This window comes from Schistocerca cancellata, chromosome 5, assembly GCF_023864275.1.
Source record: "Schistocerca cancellata isolate TAMUIC-IGC-003103 chromosome 5, iqSchCanc2.1, whole genome shotgun sequence".
In the NCBI taxonomy this organism is placed as follows: Eukaryota; Metazoa; Arthropoda; class Insecta; order Orthoptera; family Acrididae; genus Schistocerca; species Schistocerca cancellata.
Genome location: NC_064630.1, coordinates 661,941,270 through 661,961,678, shown reverse-complemented (window position 1 = coordinate 661,961,678; position 20,409 = coordinate 661,941,270). Strand labels below are relative to the sequence as shown.

The following is a 20,409-nucleotide window of genomic DNA, read 5'->3' as shown; positions in this document are numbered from 1 at the left end:
GACAACATCGATGTCCTGTGGAGACCTCACGCCCCACGTGTTGAGCAATTCGACGGTACGTCCACCCGGCCTCCCGCATGCCCACTATACGCCCTCGCTCAAAGTCCGTCAACTGCACATACGGTTCACGTCCACGCTGTCGCGGCATGCTACCAGTGTTAAAGACTGCGATGGAGCTCCGTATGCCACGGCAAACTGGCTGACACTGACGGCGGCGGTGCACAAATGCTGCGCAGCTAGCGCCATTCGACGGCCAACACCGCGGTTCCTGGTGTGTCCGCTGTGCCGTGCGTGTGATCATTGCTTGTACAGCCCTCTCGCAGTGTCCGGAGCAAGTATGGTGGGTCTGACACACCGGTGTCAATGTGTTCTTTTTTCCATTTCCAGGAGTGTATATTTGTCCAGGGAATACCTGTTTATTATCTGCATATCTTCTTGGTGTAGCAATTTTAATGGCCAGTAGTGTAGTAGCAGAATCCTTAAAACATGTTTCCAGAATGAGATTTTCATTCTGTAGCCGAGTTTGCTCTGATAGGAAGCTTCCTGGCAGATTAAAACTATGTGCCGGACCGAGACTCGAACTCGGGACCCTTGCCTTTCGCGTGCAAGTGCTCTGCCATATTTTTTTCTTCTTTCTTTTCTTGTTCTAAATTGTTCGTTATGTATGTTCGGGGCGGACGTTCCAGGACGCCCATTCAGGTTATTCGCTGAGCTATTCACTCAGTTTTTTTTGTTACAGATGGTAGCTAACGCTCTGACCGAACACGCTGAGCTACCATCCCGGCGACCATCTGAGCTTTCCAAGCACGACGCACGACCAGTCCTCATAGCTTTACTTCCACCAGTACCTCGTCTCCTAACTTCCAAACTTCACAGAAGCTCTCCTGCAGACCTTGCAGAACAAGCGCTCCTGGAAAAAAGGATATTGTGGAGACATGGCTTAGCCATAGACTGGGGGATATTTCCAGAACGAAATTTTGACTCTGCACCGGAGTGTGCGCTGGTATGAAACTTCCTGGCAGATTAAAACTGCAGGGTGAAAATTTCATTCTGGAAACATCCCCCAGGCTGTGGCTAAGCTATGTCTCCACAATATCCTTTCTTCCAAGAATGCTAGCTCTGCAAGGTCTGCAGAAGTTTGGAAGGTAGGAGACGAGGTAATGCCGTAAGTAAAACTGCGAGGTCGGGTCGCGGGTCATGCTTGGGTAGCTCAGATGGTAGAGCACTTGCCCTCAGAAGGCAAAGGTCCCGAGTTTGAGTCTTGGTGCGGCACACAGTTTTAATCTGTCAGGAAGTTTTACAACATGTTATATACAAGAATTGAGATAAGAAAGTGCAAAATATCTAATTTCAAGCAGCGAAAGCTGTCTTGTAGACAAAGCCAATCGAACAAACTCCTCAGGATGGGCCCACTTATGTTTAAAGAAAAATTGAATATAATAGAATGTACTTCTACTAAACTAGTAAGAAACTCTCAGAAACTATTATAAAAAGTGAAGGTTAGTAAAAAGTATTTGGATCCATTGAGACGCGAACCAGCTACATATCTCCAGCCACCTTGCAATACTGCGCCATTTCTCATTATGCTACACCGAACACGGACGAGGTCCGTCCATACTTTGCATTGATGGATGCTGCAGGTTCCGTTGCCTTGAAACGACATATTTTCACTAGACGCAAGTTACAATAATTTTTAACCACAAATATGACGTTTCCAGTCATTTTATTACAACAAATCAACGACGAGTTTTCTAGGGATCCTCAATTTTGTGGTGTTTAGAAACGGCATATGTACATTTAAGCTTCAATATGGTCTCTCGCGACTGTGTATCTGAAGAGAGAGAGCGTCGAGGGCTACGAGAAAGACAGGGCGCGGCGTATACGTCCCAGCACGTGACACTGCAGGTCTTAAGAATGCCAACAGCCGTATTTGGCGGGGTGCTGGTAACTACTTCAGACGAGTCTAATAATGCTTAACTGTGCATTTTAAGGCGCGCAAGCTCTTGATAGCAAACGATGTTAACGTCTTTAGTGGGCAGCTTTTCATGGACATAATAATTTCCCGTGGGCCCTTCACGGAGCCGAGCATTCGTGAAGTATGGTGAAAAGACGACTACCGTGACGTCATAAGTTCGTTGCAAATCCTATATTTCTCGTTGGCCCTGGATGGCGTCATGTGACGAAGGTAGTGTTCTTCCATCTCGTTGGTCAACGTTCAAACGTACGTTCTGAATATCTGAAGTACTGGATATTGCCCTGTACGTTCAGAAAGACTCCCCAACATCTTTTTCCGCGCTATGATGCCAGAAACTCGGTACGTTCAACGTTAGAGTGCACGGCCCATGTGTAGCACGTAATATCGCGGTGTGTATGGTAACTATGTCGGTGCATGAGATAATGCGACACTTAATCGAGTTTCTGGCCACAGAAAACCTGCATTCATAGAAGAATAAAAGCCATAGACACGGACGATTGCATCGACATCAGTAACGTAGGACATAGTGTTGTTCGTACTTGTGAAGAAAACTGCTGTGCTAATCCCAATACGTGGGACAGACCGTGAAACCATCACGCCAAAGAAGTTGAAGAGCACGCCATCATCAACCGGAGTCATTCTCTGTATTCTGAGATGCTCCAGGTGTGGTGCTTTTGGAATTCATATCTAAAGACACCATCATATACTGCACAAGGTACTACGAGACCCTCAGAAAACTTAAACAACGAATTGCAAGAGTCTGTCAACACATAGAGCACCTTCTTCTTCAGCATGACAGTGCCAGACCGCACAGCTGTGACATCTGCAGCAATCAGACGCCTTGTGTTCACTGCCAACGGTCATCTTTCATACAGCCCACCCAGCTAGCCGCGCGGTCTAACGCGCTGCTTCTCGAGCGGGAAGGCGTGCCGGTCCCTGGCACGAAACCGCCCAGCGGATTAATGTCGAGATCCGGTGTGCTGGCCAGCTTGTGGATGGTTTTTAAGGCGTTTTCCATCTGCCTCAGCGAATGCGGGCTGGTTCCCCTTATTCCGCCTCAGTTACACTGTGTCGGCGATTGCTGCGCAAACACTGTCTCCACGTGCGTGTACACCATAATTTCTCTAGCACGCAAAAATAATGTGGGGTTACACCCGTCTGGTATGAGACGTTCCCGGGGGAGGGGAGGAGGAGGGGGGGGGGTCCACTGAGGCCGAACTGCACATCAACCCTGGTTTCGGTGTGGGGTGGCGGTGGGGTAGGTGGACTGCTGTAGCCTGTTGTGGGGTTGTGAACCACTGAGTGCTACGGCGAGACGAAGGCTCTCCGTCGTTTCTAGGTCCTCGGTTCAATACACACAATATACAATCTTCCACAGAGCCTCAACTTGGTGGTCTCCATTCTCATTTGTTTCCTTAAAGAACACCTTAGAGGACTTCACTTTGAGAGTGATGAAGCGGTACAATCGGAGGTGAGGTTGTGGCTCTGTCCACAAAATCAGACATTCTATAGTAACGGCATCAACAGACTGGTGTATCGTTGGGAGAAATGTTCGTCGCCAGGGTGACTATGTTCAGAAATAAATAGGTAAAATAAATATGAAGAATACAGATGTGGAATGTTAACAGCGTGTGTTTTGTTTAAAAAGCATGTTGTGTTTCCACATAAAAAATTCGGAGGAATTACTTTTCGGCACCCGCTCTCATTTTTCGGCGCAATCACCCTTCAGAGTTAAGCATTTGCTGCAAAGCTTCACAATCTTTTCTAAGCCTTCTACATACCGAGTTGCCGTCAGGTTGTCAAACCAATCACTAAAGTCTTCTTCCATCTTATTGTTAAATTCACAGTACTTTCCGCCTCAAAAACTCCTCAAATTTGAGAAAAAGATAGTAATCACATAGGGTCAACTCCAGGCTATAAGGCGGATGTTCAAAAACCTCCCATTTAAGCTGCTGAAGCAAATCTTTTGTCAACGGAGCGGAACATGAGCGAGCCTTGTCGTGAAGAAGTTCAGTGCTGCTGGACATCGCCGTTAGCTTTGAACGGCACGACTCGACGTTGTCGGTGAACGATTTGATAGAAGGCTGCTGTATTTGTGATCTCTCTCCTCTGGGCATAGGACGCCCTTGAGATCTCTATACACTGCGACCACAACCATTCTGGTGCTCAATATTAGTTAAAAAAACAAAATGTAATAAACTCCGTTATCTGAAGACTGCGTGGTATCAACTGGCCTCGGTGTCATGCGGATGTGGTACGGAGGAGCTTAGGGTCAGCACACCGCTCTTACGGCCGTTGTAGACTTTTCAGACCTAGCAGCTGCTACCACTCAGTCAAGTAGCTCCTCCGCTGGCATTACGAAACTGAGGGCACCTCATTCACGTCGTCCCATTAGGGAAAAATCCCTGACAGTAACAGGAATTGAACCTGTATCCTCAGCATGAGTGTCATACACGTCGACTTCTCCATAAGGAGGCCAAACAGAATTTTAACATTTTTGTTCGGGAGGGGGCGGGGTGGATTGTGAATGATGCCATTCCATTGACTGACACTTACTTTTGAGACTTTTATTGGAAACAAAAGTCTGGTCGACAGTAAAAATGAGTTTATTGCTCAGTACTTGATTTGAGTTCGTCAGTCGGCTTGGTCCTTCATTGTCATGAATGTTGGTTCGTCCACCATTAAAAATGATGGACTATTTCCGAAATGAAGCTTCATTGATCATATTTCCATAAACTTTGGTTATATCGCTGTAAGTTTCAGTAGGGCAAACATTTTTGTATTAAACAACGAATCTCAAACTTTGCAGAATCGTTAATTTCATCACATATTTTACACGCCCACGAATAAACAGTAAGCGACCGCTGTTAGTGACATACTGCCATCAACAATTAGTAAGATCTAAGGCACTTCAGTGGAGGGATCAAAACATTCTTTGCTTTTAGAAAGACCCTCGTGCAATAATGGTTACCATGTAGCTTTAAGAAATGAACTAGTGAAGGCAGCTGAGGAACAACTGGGCAAAAATGACAAGTGGGAATACTTGGATAACGAACAAGACATTAAATTCAATTGAAGAAAGCAGAAATACAAAAATTCAGCATACGAAGCAACCGAAGGAAAATACAGGTATCTAAAAGAGGAGGTTGTTTAAGTACAAAATTGCTAAGCAGGAATAGTTAGAGAGAAGAAAGGGAAAGCTGTAGGAGCATGCATGACTATAGGAAATATTTATGATGTCATCTGTAAAAAAATTAAATAAATTTTTGCATAAAGTTGGAGTAGCTCTGTGAATATCAATAGCTCCGATTATAAGTCAATACGTAGCAAAGAAGAGAGGGTTGAAGGGTGGATGTACTTCATAGACGACAAATACAAAGAAAGAAGTTAGAAGACAACTTTATGGAAAGGGAAGAGGAAGTGGACGAAGATAACATCAGGGAACAATTATTAAGAACCTTGGGAGAACCTATCAGGATAAAACTGTTCCTCCTGATATGTAGGATACGTAACACAGGCGTGATACCCTCGTGGTTCAAGACGAATATAATCAATCCCGTACCAAAGAAGTCTACCGATAGCATACTTGAATACCAACGAACCATCAACATTAATAACTCGTGAATGTAAAATACTAACACTAATCATCTACATAAGAATGGAACTAATGGTAAAAGCCAATCAGTTTAGGTTTCGCAGAAAGTTAGGAACGCACAAAGCATCAATGAATCTATGTCTTCTCTGAGAAAATAAGTTCGAGAAACGCAAAACCACTTCTACAGTGATTGTAGATATAGAGAAAAAAATTGTCACTTTTGTCTAAAGTCAATTTTCCAAAAGGAACAGGGATGAAATACGGAAAACGATAAGTTGTCTGCAACTAATGCAGAAACCAGAATGTAGTTTTAAGAATCGAAGCATAAGAAAGGAAGATAGCAGCTGAGAAGGGAGTGAGACAATGTTGCAGCCACATCCCATCTCATCCAAGACCGTGCAGTACAGGAAGCTGAGGAGGATCTCCTAAAGGAATTAGGGAGATGAAACAAAAACACTCTAGTTCGATCAGACGCAGCAAAAGACTTGGAAGAACAGCTAAACGGAACAGATAGTGTGCTGGAAAGAGGTTATAAGATGAACACCAACAAAAGTAAAACGAGAGTAATAGAACATAGTCGAATGAAATTAGACGATGCTGAAGGAAATGAATTACGAAATAAGATGTTAAAGATGCAGACGAGTTTTTCTGCTTGCGCAGCAAATTAACTGATCATGACAGAAGTAGGAATTATATAAAATGAGTCTCGGAACGTCAAGAAAAGTTTTATGGAGAAGAGGAACATGTTAACATGTAATATAAATTTAAGCGTTACGAAGTCGTTTCTGAAAGCATTTGTATGGAGTATATACACTGGCGTGCAAAACTTAAGGGCGAAAGTAATTTTCGCATGATGTGTCTCTGCCAAGCAACATACAATATCTGATCAAAAGTATCCGAACACCTGGATGAAAATGATTTACAAGTTCGTGGCGCCCTCCATAGGTAATGCTGGAATTCTATATGGTGTTGGCCCACCCTTAGCCTTGATGACAGCTTCTACTCTCACAGGTTATGTTCAGTCAGGTGCTGGAAGGTTTTCTGGGGAAAGGCAGCCCATTCTTCTCAGAGTGCTGCACTGAGGAGAGGTATCAATGTCTGTCCGTGAGGCTTGGCACGAAGTCGTCGTTCCAAAACATCCCAAAGGTGCACTATAGGATTCAGGTCAGGACTCTGTGCAAGGCAGTCCATTACAGGGATGTTGTCGTGTAAGCACTCCGCCACAGGCCGTGCATTATGCACAGGTGCTCGAACGTGCTGAAAGATACAGTCGCCATCCCTGAACTGCTCTTCAACAGTGGGAAGCAAGAAGGTGCTTAAAACAGCAATGTAGGCCTGTGCTGTGATGGTGCCACGGGTTCGATTCCCGGCGGGGTCAGGGATTTTCTCTGCCTCGTGATGACTGGGTGTTGCTTCATCATCATTTCATCATCATTGACTCGCAAGTCGCCGAAGTGGCGTCAACTCAAAAGGACTTAAATATGGCGGCCGAACTTCCCCGCATGGGGCCTCCCGGCCAAAAAGGCCATACGATCATTTCATTTCATTACTCTGAAGTCACCACGATTTACGATGGTACCTTAGATATTACAAAAGGAGGGATATGGTCTTTAATGCTGTGTGCGATTGCCACGGACGGCAGTGCATGCTCAGTAACGTGTCCCCATGCTAGCCACAAGGTTTCCAAGGAGTTCTTGGTGGTGAGGCGCCCCATTCCTCCACTTGCGCGGGTGACAACCGCTAAATGGTCGTTGGTGCATGTGGACGTGCTGCAGTGCGTCTTCCCAACGCATCCCACACGTCCTCGGGGGAATTTAAGTCGGGAGAATGGGCAGGACATATCATTCGACTAATATCCTCTCGTTCTAAGAACTTCACTAGTGTCACGGAATGCGATAACGCAAGGTCAACCATAAAAGTGAAGTAAGGGCCGAATTTACCCCGAAAAAGCACATGACGAAGGACTACAGTGTCACAATAACGTTGACTGGTGTTGTACCGTGTTCAAAGATCGGGACGTGAGTCGTCCATGTAAGATTATGATTACCCACACCATAATACATATACCACCAAAACGATCATGTTCGACATTGGACCATGGTCCATTACATCTTCCCGCCCGTGTCCATATGAGGGCACGTTCATAATCATGTCGAACGTGATGGTTCTGGTGCTTCTGGTGTTATGGTGTGGCGAGGTGTGATGATGGATTGGTTTGCTTAACTGCAGATCTTTGAAAAAGTTAGACTCACTGGTTAACGTTATTGCGAGACAGTATTCCTTCCCTTGTGCACCTTTTCAGGGGTTCATTTGGCCCTAACTTTATTTTTATGGAAGACAATGCGCGATCGCATTGAAGAGCGCAGGTAGAGACAGTCTTGGAACATGAGGATAGTCAGCTAATGGAGTGATATGAATATTCCCTTCAAGCACGTGTGAGATACTTTAGGAAGACGTATTGCAACACATCCACGTGTTCCAACGACCATCGAGCAATTATCAACCGCGCTGGTGGAGCAATGGAACGCTCAACCACAAGAATCCCTTACCAACCTAGTGGCCAGCATGAGAGTGCCTCCCCGAGTATCCATTACCAACTGTGGCCATCACACATCCCATTATGAACCATGCCTCGCCTTTTGTATTGTGCAGGTGACCATCATAAAGGGAGGTGACTTCAGTGTAATTATTGTCTTTGAACAAAAGTGTCATATCTGTTCATCTCATTGCGTATTGCCTTTAGTCACATTCTGAATTGCATTGCAGCAGTTTTTCTATGTGTGGTCCAAGTTTGGTCTAGGTGTGTTACTTGGCAGTGCCACATCATGCGAAAGTTACTTTCGCTGTCAACTTTTGCATACTGCTGAAGTATAAATACCGTAGGGGGAGGTAACACGTTTGTCTTTGATCGACGGCAGACAGTGAACCTGCATTGTAATTCACTTCTGTACACTGTATTGGACTGTATGTTAACCAGGGGCCTAGAAACGACGGAGAGGCTCGGTCCCCACCGCAGCCGCAGTGGTCCACAACCCCTCGACGACTACCGCAGTCCACTTCATCCCTCCGCCGCCCCACACCGAACCAGTCTTTCAATGTTATTTTGCGGTTCGGTCTCCGGTGGACCCCCCCCCCCCCCTACTCTCCCCCAGGGAACGTCTCACACCAGACGAGTATAACTCCTATGTTAGCGTGGTAGAGTAGTGGTGGTGTACGCGTATGTAGAGAACTTGTTTGCACAGCAATCGCCGACATAGTGTAGCTGAGGCGGAATAAGGGGAACCAACCTGCATTCGCCGAGGCAGATGGGAAACCGCCTAAAAACCATCCACAGACTGGCGGGCTCACCGGACCTCGATACAAGTCTGCCGGGTGGATGCGTGCCAGTCCGGAAAGCCTTGCGTTAGCTCGCACGGCCAACCGGGCGGGCGGTAATTTGTCGTAGTTGGATATGTGCTCTGTCCCTGATAAAAGTTTTCTGTTTCAGGACGATGGCGATGTCTCTGACCATGATGTGCGGCTTCATAGCAGCGCTTTTAGGGAATCTCATCTATCCTGTCCTCATGGCGATCGGTTGCGAGACTCCTTTCTATGTCGTCACCGCTTGCAACTTAGGTAAGGAAGGCAAAGTCCAGTAGACTACAAAACTTTTTAGCTGTCTCAAGATCTATTAGTAGCCCAGCAGGAATACTTTATGTATTACCAGATACATGCATTTTACTGCACACGGTGAACATAGTCCAGCTCGTAATAGGATCCGTTATACATGGTGTTTAAAAAAATACAGTCACATGTTCCTGCGACAGGTAGTATTGATGAAAACTAAAATAAAAGTTTCTGTAATGATGTGTACTGGAACCAATACTCAAATTATGTGTCAGTGTGTAATCTCATTCCCATTTGTTTGTTGCGTAGAAATGATCACTATATACAGTGGTCCGTGTGGTCACCACACAATTTGAAACATCCTTCAGCCCTTCTTCTCAGTGAACGATGTACTCTTTCAAATACACCTAGCCGCATTCAGATCGAGTCATACGCATTGGTCACACGCTCCTGTAACGTTTGCTCACAGTTGACGTGTTGGGCACACATGAATCCTTTTAAATGTCCCCATAGAGAAAAACATGACGAATTTACGTCCGGTGAACAGAAATCTCACGCTACCGGACCTCCTCGACCAATCCAACACCCATGAAACGTTGCTGTCAGGTACTATAGCACAATCAGTAGAAAATGGGGTGGTGTCCCGTCATGCATAAACCACAGTCGTCGTCTTTCTGCAAGAGTAACGTTCTTTAACAGAGCTGGTTATTCTTCGCCTAGAAATATACGACATTCAGCAAATATAAATCTGTTTGGTTAAGTGTTTGGCCGTACGGGTCTGGCACAAGCAATTCCTACCCATACACCGATACTGAAGCTATCCTGATGCCTCACCTCCGTGAATTCTCGGGTCTTTCATCTGCCCACATGTGCGAATTGTGGTAATTCGCTGTTCCATATCCTGTGAATCCTGCCTTATCTACAAATAAGATGCAGGCTGTGACCTACAGGTCTTCAGTGGTCCATATCCCAACAGTATTGGTTTCCAGACATATCTTTTTAGGAACTTTTCTTTTATTTCTGACCAATACTATCTCCTCTGAACACGTGTGACACTTCTTTAAATACCCAGTGTACATTACCGTATCCGTTTACCGTGTAAAGTGCCCGAAACAGTTTTGTGGAATCCTTATTATATATTTATTTATCGTATGATGATACAGAGCTTCGATCAAATACATAATTTTAAGAGTGTACAGTGTAAGAGATGACAAGCGTAATATAGGTACAGAATCAAATGTCCAAAGTATTATACTAAATTATGTACACATTACACAAGTTCTTAGATTTCTAAGTCCAATCTATTGATACAGTTGTGTCCTTCAGGTGATGCATGGTGGATGTCATTTATTGATCCCCCGAAGGCTCATTTCGGGCATTCATCAACAATGTGATTTATTGTTTGCAGGGCAGCTCCGCAGTCACAATTTGGAGATGTTGCCCAGCCCCATTTGTGCTTTAGATATCCGCAGTTCCCCTGTCCTGTTCGGATGCGGTTGATGGTTCTCCACTGGCGTCTGGGGAATGTGAAACCTGGAACTCGCATGAACGGCTTTTCAACCAGATGACCGTTGAACACTGACGATTCTTCCCATTGACTTCTACATACCTAAGTCACACATGCCTCCTGGGTGGTGCTAAATGAATAACAACAATTGGATGAGACCGAACTGCCCAGAAAGGCCTCCCGCTCATGCAGAGCAAACTGGAATCATTATTGTTTGAGTAGTTGGTGACATTTTTATCAGAAACATCTTTGTAAGGAGATAAGTCAACCTGCTTTCTCATTTCACTTTGGTGGTGTACTTTCACCTCCAATCATAAGCGGGACAGTGCAATTTGTGAAGTCCTCAACATGTGGACCTACCTCAGAAGTTCACTTCCAGCTTAGCTTGAGAGCGCATTTTTAGCCAGTACAGAGAATTCGCCGCCAAGCATGCGTGCACCATATCGATGACATTTGAATATCCAGCCGCTTTCTTGAGAGAAAAGACATCAATACTCCGCCTCGTAGTGGTCACCCATCGTCAGCACCACCAGCTGTTTACGAATTATGTCTCCTAGGTACCCGAGGAGAATGAAACAGAACTATTAGCTGTTCTTCTGAAGGCGATTGGAAGGACCTTGTCGCCTCTAGGCGACCGCCAACAGTACGAAGTCACAGCATTGTGGATCGCGATAAAGCTGGGAAAGGGAACATTTGGAATGGAGGCTGAATGTAAGGAGTGAGGTTGTTTTCACTGAGGAGTGCAGGATTTGCTTGACGCGTGATGATCGTCATACAGGAGTGTTGAGACAGCGTATTAGCAGTACATGTCCAGACACGCAGTCCCATGGGTTTAGCAGGGACTTCAATCATCCTTGTTGTGGGCCCATATCATGAAAAGATCTTGGTCGCTTCTGATGCTATAGAGGGTAACTTGATGGCTGCGTGGTATCAGGACAGGATCCTCCAATTTACTGTCCAGCTATACGGACAACATGTAGGAGACATGTTCACCTTTCATGAGAATAACGCAGAAACACACGAGTCCCAGCTCGTGTACACCTTCCTCCAGAAGTCGGAAGAAACCAGACAGAAAGACATGCATTGCCCACTACCATGAACCCGGCCGAGTGGTTTGGGGACCCCCTGACACTTTCAGTGTGCCGTCAGAGGAACACTATTCACACGCTTGGCGATCTGAGGAGAGCCAGCGACCAAGACTGGGGCAGGTTTCAGCAGCGACACTTCGACCACCTTGTGGGCAGCAAGCCAGGGGAGAGACAAGCATGTTAACAGTGAACCTATAGGTTGATTCATATGCTTTCTTGAGCTCATGGGCCGCTTCCTCACGTGGCCCGACAGCAACGCTTTTAGCCCGTAAAATCAAAACTATAGCGTCCGTGCGCCCGCTGGAGTAGCCGAGCGGTCTGGAACCGCGCGACCGCTACGGTCGCAGGTTCGAATCCTTCCTCGGGCACGGATGTGTGTGATGCCCTTAGGTTAGTTAGCTTTAAGTAGTTCTAAGTTCTAGGGGACTGATGACCTCAGAAGTTAAGTCCCATAGTGCTCAGAGCCATTTGAACCATAGCGTCCGTGTATTTGTCATAACACGCATCCAAGTTGCCTACATGCATGGCCAGGTTGGAACCATTTTCCCAATGCGCCACGCTAACAAATTATGACTCAGTACATGCTTTTATGAGAGTACATTCAATTTGTGTTCACACCATCTTCACGCTTTTATATTTATATACGCGTCATGAACATTCTTTCTCTACTTACGACGTTTTATAATAGCCGCATACGAACATCCATTGCAAAATTCTGCAACGCCATGAGCAAAGAAGGAATGTTCACGGAGTGGAGATAAATGTAAACATATGAAGATCGGATGCCAGGCATCCTGAAATGTAGCCGGCCGTTGTGACCGAGCGGCTCTAGGCGCTTCAGTCTGGAACCACGCAACCGCTACGGTAGCAGGTTCGAATCCTGCCTCGTGCAGGGATGTGTGTAATGTCCTTAGGTTAGTTAGGTTTAAGTAGTTCTACGTTCTAGGGGAATTATGACCTCAGATGTTAAGTCCCATGGTGCTCAGAGCCATTTTTGAATAAAATGAAGTGAAGTAGTAAAGAAACACAAAGTTTCAGTGATGCCCCACAATAAAGATTTCTAAGAAACGCGTAATTTTAGTATGTTTATTGTGTTGGTGTTGGGAAATGTGATGTCAGTGGATAAAAGTATCAAACATCTTATCTTGGAGTTAGCTCTTCGTATTACACTCCTGGAAATTGAAATAAGAACACCGTGAATTCATTGTCCCAGGAAGGGGAAACTTTATTGACACATTCCTGGGGTCAGATACATCACATGATCACACTGACAGAACCACAGGCACATAGACACAGGAAACAGAGCATGCACAATGTCGGCACTAGTACAGTGTATATCCACCTTTCGCAGCAATGCAGGCTGCTATTCTCCCATGGAGACGATCGTAGAGATGCTGGATGTAGTCCTGTGGAACGGCTTGCCATGCCATTTCCACCTGGCGCCTCAGTTGGACCAACGTTCGTGCTGGACGTGCAGACCGCGTGAGACGACGCTTCATCCAGTCCCAAACATGCTCAATGGGGGACAGATCCGGAGATCTTGCTGGCCAGGGTAGTTGACTTACACCTTCTAGAGCACGTTGGGTGGCACGGGATACATGCGGACGTGCATTGTCCTGTTGGAACAGCAAGTTCCCTTGCCGGTCTAGGAATGGTAGAACGATGGGTTCGATGACGGTTTGGATGTACCGTGCACTATTCAGTGTCCCCTCGACGATCACCAGTGGTGTACGGCCAGTGTAGGAGATCGCTCCCCACACCATGATGCCGGGTGTTGGCCCTGTGTGCCTCGGTCGTATGCAGTCCTGATTGTGGCGCTCACCTGCACGGCGCCAAACACGCATACGACTATCATTGGCACCAAGGCAGAAGCGACTCTCATCGCTGAAGACGACACGTCTCCATTCGTCCCTCCACCACGCCTGTCGCGACACCACTGGAGGCGGGCTGCACGATGTTGGGGCGTGAGCGGAAGACGGCCTAACGGTGTGCGGGACCGTAGCCCAGCTTCATGGAGACGGTTGCGAATGGTCCTCGCCGATACCCCAGGAGCAACAGTGTCCCTAATTTGCTGGGAAGTGGCGGTGCGGTTCCCCTACGGCACTGCGTAGGATCCTACGGTCTTGGCGTGCATCCGTGCGTCGCTGCGGTCCGGTCCCAGGTCGACGGGCACGTGCACCTTCCGCCGACCACTGGCGACAACATCGATGTACTGTGGAGACCTCACGCCCCACGTGTTGAGCAATTCGGCGGTACGTCCACCCGGCCTCCCGCATGCCCACTATACGCCCTCGCTCAAAGTCCGTCAACTGCACATACGGTTCACGTCCACGCTGTCGCGGCATGCTACCAGTGTTAAAGACTGCGATGGAGCTCCGTATGCCACGGCAAACTGGCTGACACTGACGGCGGCGGTGCACAAATGCTGCGCAGCTAGCGCCATTCGACGGCCAACACCGCGGTTCCTGGTGTGTCCGCTGTGCCGTGCGTGTGATCATTGCTTGTACAGCCCTCTCGCAGTGTCCGGAGCAAGTATGGTGGGTCTGACACACCGGTGTCAATGTGTTCTTTTTTTCATTTCCAGGAGTGTATTTTGTAGCTGATTACTATCAGGAAACGTTTTAGTGAACTCTAGCTCCATAGTTCCGATTGGTAAATGTTGCAGCGTTCCTATCTCTGTACCACCAGTAACATAACCTCAAGTGGTCCTAAGACTGATAGCAATGAAAATCTGTATTATCCGGTCAATAATGTCATATATTCTTTTCTAGCTTAGAATATGATGAATTGTCTTTATCCACCCAAAATGAGGCCTGGTGAGGGGAAGCACTACATAAATATTTCAGGTTACGAAAGTTAATTTATTGAACCATCAGTGGAACATACCCTCAAGCAGGCCTATGATTGAAAGTTGGTTGGTTGATTTGGGGGAGCAGACAAAACAGCGAGGTAATCAGTCCCATCGGATTAGGGAAGGAAAGGAAAGGAAGTCGGCCGAACCATCCGGGCATGTGCCCAGAGCGATTTAAAGAAATCACGGAAAACCTAAGCTAGGATGGCTGGAAGCGAGTTTGAACCGTCGTCCTCCCGAATGTCCAGTGTGCGAACCACTGCGCCACCTTGAAAGTATTAAGCAGCTATATATATTAGCTGGTTAGTAACGTCCTCTCTCTGGCCTTTCCCGTCACCACCCAAATTGCCCCTGCAAGTAGGCAATGAGGTCGTGTGGTGTCTAAAGTACATATAACGTGAGCCTCCTGCTCCGTAGATACCTGTTGTACATAATTAAAGTTCCAGTTTTAAAACGCTTTAGAAAGAGAACCACTGCTCAAAATGGTGAGAACTTTGGTTCCAAATGGCCCTGAGCACTGTGGGACTTAACATCTATGGTCATCAGTCCCCTAGAACTTAGAACTTAGAACTACTTAAACCTAACTAACCTAAGGACATCACACAACACCCAGTCATCACGAGGTAGAGAAAATCCCTGACCCCGCCAGGAATCGAACCCGAGAACCCGGGCTTGGGAAGCGAGAACGCTACCGCACGACCACGAGCTGCGGACGGCGAGAACTTTGAATAGAGCGTTATTGACGCAGGAGGAAACGTCGCAGACCAAAAAAATCTAACTAAAATCTTACCAATAGATGGCGCTGTAAGCGTCTTAACGTAAACTGGGTCGGCTACAACTGGTAGATGAACCGCAGTACCACAGCTATGGTTTGAGCTGCACATTACGCCATTCGTACTGTTCAATGTGCATGGCTGTACAAGTTCGCCAGTCAATAGCTGTGTTAATTAGGTAAGTCCATCCACCGCGGCGATGTCGTACTACATCGGATGGGAAAAGTCGGTTTTTAATTTCCAGGGGCCAAAAACTGCATAAAAAGCAAAATGACACCAGTTTCTAATTGTCGTGAGAGGGGCGCAAGACATGTTCAATATGCTGTCCACCGTTTCCCTCCACAAGCTGAAATCGAGAAAGAGGAGCGCCTTCTTGCATAAAAATGATCCCACGCACACATCCATGCTGTTGAAGGCATGGAATGACTTTGGCGCGCAAAAGATCCTCACAGCGTTTACTAGTGACAGTACAGATAACAAGACCCGCAGATCTTATCTCCTCGAAAAAATGCGGACCTACGGTGAACGAGGCCGTCAGTCCGCATCATACAATCAGCTTTGGAGAATGAAGCTGTACCGTCTGATGTGCGTGCGGATTTTCCGTTACTATATTCTACAATTCTGCGTATTGATATGTCCTTGGAGATGGAAAATGGACTACGTCCGTCCAAAGAATGTCCTATGGCCATTCATTGTGCACTTATGCGTGAAAGAAATTCCAGAGCGAACGTTTGTCTTACTGGCAGGTCGGCAAGAAGCAACTCTTGAGAATGGGTGCTTTTGTATGGATAGCAATCCAGAATGTTTCGTGGGGTTTTGCGCACTGTGCTCACAGGGATGTCCAACGTTCGTACTGTTCTCCGTGCAGTGCATATTTGCACACCGCCACTTGACCCCTTCTGCAATGCTGTGGTCACATCTTCCACAGACGTCAGATCAACTGTTTTCCTTCCTGTGCTACACAGCACGTCAAAAGAATCTGTCTTTGCCAATTTTATACTCATTTTCTCCATACCCTTAGCAGACATCGGACAGCGCCTTACCAATGAGTGACCAGAACTACTGCAGGGCTATTGGCATACAGTCGACGTTCTTGTAAAAGAGCTTTACCAGCAGGGGTCGATACTTCATGGAGACCGCCATGTTGGGCGTCTCGAACGCAAACTGAGGAACAACTATGTGCCGCGCGTCCATTGTTGTGCATATTCTGACTTTTGCAGCGCCATCTAATGATCAAGTTTTCGTTAAGTTTTTTGTTCTATTACGTTTCCCCTGTGTCAATAAGAAGCTGTTCAAATTTGATGTCATTCTGGGTAGTGATTCTCTTTCTACAGCGTTTTTGAAACTGTAACTTTAATTATAGACACCCTGTATACTGCCAAACATCAACAGTAAAATGACAAAATCTACGGTCCAACAAATGAGCTGGTTAGTTCAGGTGAGGTAATGTCTCTACTTTGATTGATTTTTCCCCGTTATGAAATTCTTTGAACACAGCAGTGTCCATATTGTTAATGTACTCCGTGTGCAGGAAATATCGTTTTAGCCGTATTATTTAAGGTTCAGACTAGCGTTGTGAGCAACAAGCGAAAGGGGACTATCTTCAATCCAACTTTGCCTGTAGGCACGTCAGGCTATTCACCAGCTTACACCTTTGAAAAATGGACTATCTGGCGCGCAATTATAAAACAGCGTTCTAGTCTGTAAATTGTCGTTTACCTACCAACAGCCTAATCTTTCTTCAGTGGACCTAAACAGCTGAGACAGTGGTTCACCATTTTTTATTGCCCAACTTAGCAAGTAACCCACAAAAATCGTGCCGTCACAGTAGATACGAGGCCTGGCTTAAAAGTGTCCGACCTTTGGCCAGAAAAAATATTTCGAATACCTGACGGTGTTGGGACCCTAATCCCCTTCAGAGTAGGCCCCTTGTACTGGCACACACTTAGCCCACCGATCCTTCCACTGCTGGAAACACCTCAGGAAGCCTTCTTTTGGAGTGGTGTTCAGCTTTGTCGTCGTGTCCCGTATTATCTCTTCTCTATTCACAAAACGGGATCCTTTCAGTGGCGTCTTCAATGTTGGAAACAACCAGAAGTCGCAATGAGCCATGTCTGGAGAGTAGGGAGGTTGGCGAACGGCTGTAATTCCATTTTTGGCCAAGAAATTTTGGATCAAGTGAGGTGAATGTGCAGGAGAAGTTACTCCTTTGTTACTGTTTGTTCTGCCGGTGCGTATTTGTGATGCACAGACATCGCGCCTGCCGCACTTTCTTCGGCCTTGGAGAATCGAGATGCTTCCATTGCGAGGACTGTCTTTCTGTTTCTGGGTCGTAACCGTACACCCACGGCCCATCACGGTGCTCAGAAACCCACGATCAGTATTGGTGGTGTCCAAAAGGTAATGTGCAACTTCAAAACGGAGGTCTTTTTGTTCCAGCACAGCAACTTGGGCACGAATTTCGCAGCCACTCGGTGCATGTTCAGATCATCACGCAAAATTGTATGTGCAAAATCTTTGCTCATTCCAACCTCTTGGGAAATCACCCTCACGGCCAAACGACGATCTGCCATCACCAAATTTTGCACCCTCTCAGCAACAGCTGCACTCCAAGCAGTTTGGGGCCTGCCAGAACGCTGGTCACTCTCCGCTGATGTGCGGCCATTTTTGAATCGGTTGAACCACTCCTTAATTTGTGTTACACCCATCGCATCTTCTCCAAACACCTGCTGAATCTTACGAATTGTTTCGCTTTGAGAAGAACCTCCTCTCTATTTTGCTCGGGAAAATCAAAGGTCGCATACTTTTCAAGCAGTTATTATATTCTCTTTTTAATGAAATTTCAAATTAGAATGCTTGTACTTTAATATGGCCTATTTTTCCTCTACAGGAGCTGGACTGCTGAGTATACTGTTGCCGTCTACCAAGGGTCGAGCCTTGGCCTAAGGACTGCAGCGGATGTAGTGCAACGTCCCCTTGATGTCGCTGCTTTGAAATACTCCTCGAGTATTAAATGTCGTCGACACGTAATTTATTGTGAAACTGGAATATTCAAAAATGCAGCTACATGTCCAAGAAGTGGAAACACGCCGAAAACCACAGATCGTCCTTATTGATTTTCCATTTCTCTGATGGACTCGATATGATTCAAAACTTTAAATTACACTTACATCAAAAGTCAAGCCTTACATCTGTCTTTGTCTGAGAAATAACTTCGCTCAGAAGGAATGGAAATACTCTTTCCTCAAAGGTGAACACTGTACTGAAATGTGAATAAAATGTGGTATAGGTATTACGTGACCGTTCTAGGAAACTAATAATTTACTGATAGTTATAACAATCGACTAAAAGCGTCAGAAAATCTAAATCTTATCAAATGAGAAGCTGATAGGATAATGTGAAATTCTGGGTTGAATAAAAACATTGGAATGAGCTAACATATTTACTAACGGTAAAACATTAAGATGTCAAACAGCGTATTGGCTGATAAACTCCTTCTGCTAGGCAATATAGCATACTAACTGTAAGATGTGCTCTGAACAAATGCGCAAATTAGAAATCTGTCCTACGAAGTTCAATTTGTTTACAAAAAGATAAGCAAAAAGTTAAAATTGTCAAAAGTAATAAAAATGAAAGGCAACTTTAACTTCTTAGGTCAAATTTCAAACTTAGGCTCTTATTCAGGGCATGTATACTTACATCACTACGAGTTCCACACCATGATAGTTGACGTACCTGGAGGTAATCCTTCCCTTCCAGCGGTCCATCACCGCAGACATTCCACCTGTTTTGACACGTGACAAACGAGACGGGTATGTCGATCTGCCACCTCCGTCGATTATCTCAAATACCAGTCTACAGCCCTGACTAATTTCCACCCGCTATATTTCGTTCCATCTCAAATGCAGTCTCCTGAACTTAATATGAAGTTCCAAATATTTTGTCCAATATGCTTAATGTTCAACAATACAAGAACAGTATTGGATTTTCAGTTATTACATCTGATACGCTACCTCTTACATTAAAGAAATATTTACTTAACCTTTTAATTACGTCAGTTATATGAAGAGACGTTGTTTCTTTTCGTCAGAAAGCATTTCCTTTCTGCACGGTCTGTGAGTCAAATATAAGACACCTGAGCACTCGATGATGTCCATCTACTCTACATCCCTACCTCCACATGTCATAACATATCAACACCAGTGTCTCTGAATGTGCACCTGCTTACCTAACAGTTACTCTCGATATCTATTTTCATAACTGAATGACGATTTAATTTATATGTTATGGCTTCTTCGAATAACATTTGCAATCTACACAAAACATTTTTATAACATCTTTATACCATCTATATTTATACCATTTATCATAGTATAAACTATGATTTCACTGTCACCCTACACATCAATTATCTTTATACCATCTATCTTTATACCATCTATCTTTATACAATCAATTATAACACACGATTATTTGAAGTTATGCAAAGGAATAAAGGCTACATAAAGTTAAAATCAGGTCATATATTTTACTACAGAGGAAGCGAGCAGAGAGGAAATTCTTTTGTAGACTTGAACGTCAACAAGAAAATTAAAACCAGTATTACCACTACAGATTTAATATCGGGCAAAATAGTAAGACTAGTTTCAAAATAAATGAATGATATTCCGTGGGAACCATTCAGAAACATGTACCAACACAGCCACTTTCTGATGACGAGGTAGAAAACCTCTACAAAGAATTATAGAAATGATAAGTGGTAGAAAGTTTTGCCATAAGATGATAATTTAGTGCTTTAATGCCAAATTTGGACAAAAAAGGAAGAACAGTACCTTAGTGGGAAACTATTGCCAAATCTCATATTCACCAGGAAAATGAAAAGACATTTTATTTCAATCTGTACATAACTTATCTGTATTCAGAAAAAAAATTTGAGGCGGTGTTCTGAAACCATAGAATTATGATGCTCACCTCATCATTGAAAACAAAAAGACACTGAGTCAATTTAGAAAAT

At 45.2% G+C, this 20,409-nt stretch overlaps 1 protein-coding gene across 1 annotated transcript in view; it reads left to right on the top strand.

Moving 5' to 3' along the window:
* LOC126188083 (synaptic vesicle glycoprotein 2A-like) overlaps nt 1-18,644 on the top strand; it is a 215,017-nt gene extending 196,373 nt beyond the window's left edge. Inside the window, exons 11-12 of the mRNA XM_049929538.1 lie at nt 9,058-9,185; nt 18,286-18,644. Of these exons, the coding sequence (XP_049785495.1) occupies nt 9,058-9,185; nt 18,286-18,341 (184 nt within the window). The 3' untranslated portion in view covers nt 18,342-18,644. The remainder of the gene's footprint in view (nt 1-9,057; nt 9,186-18,285) is intronic.
* Nucleotides 18,645-20,409: the final 1,765 nt, after the last annotated feature.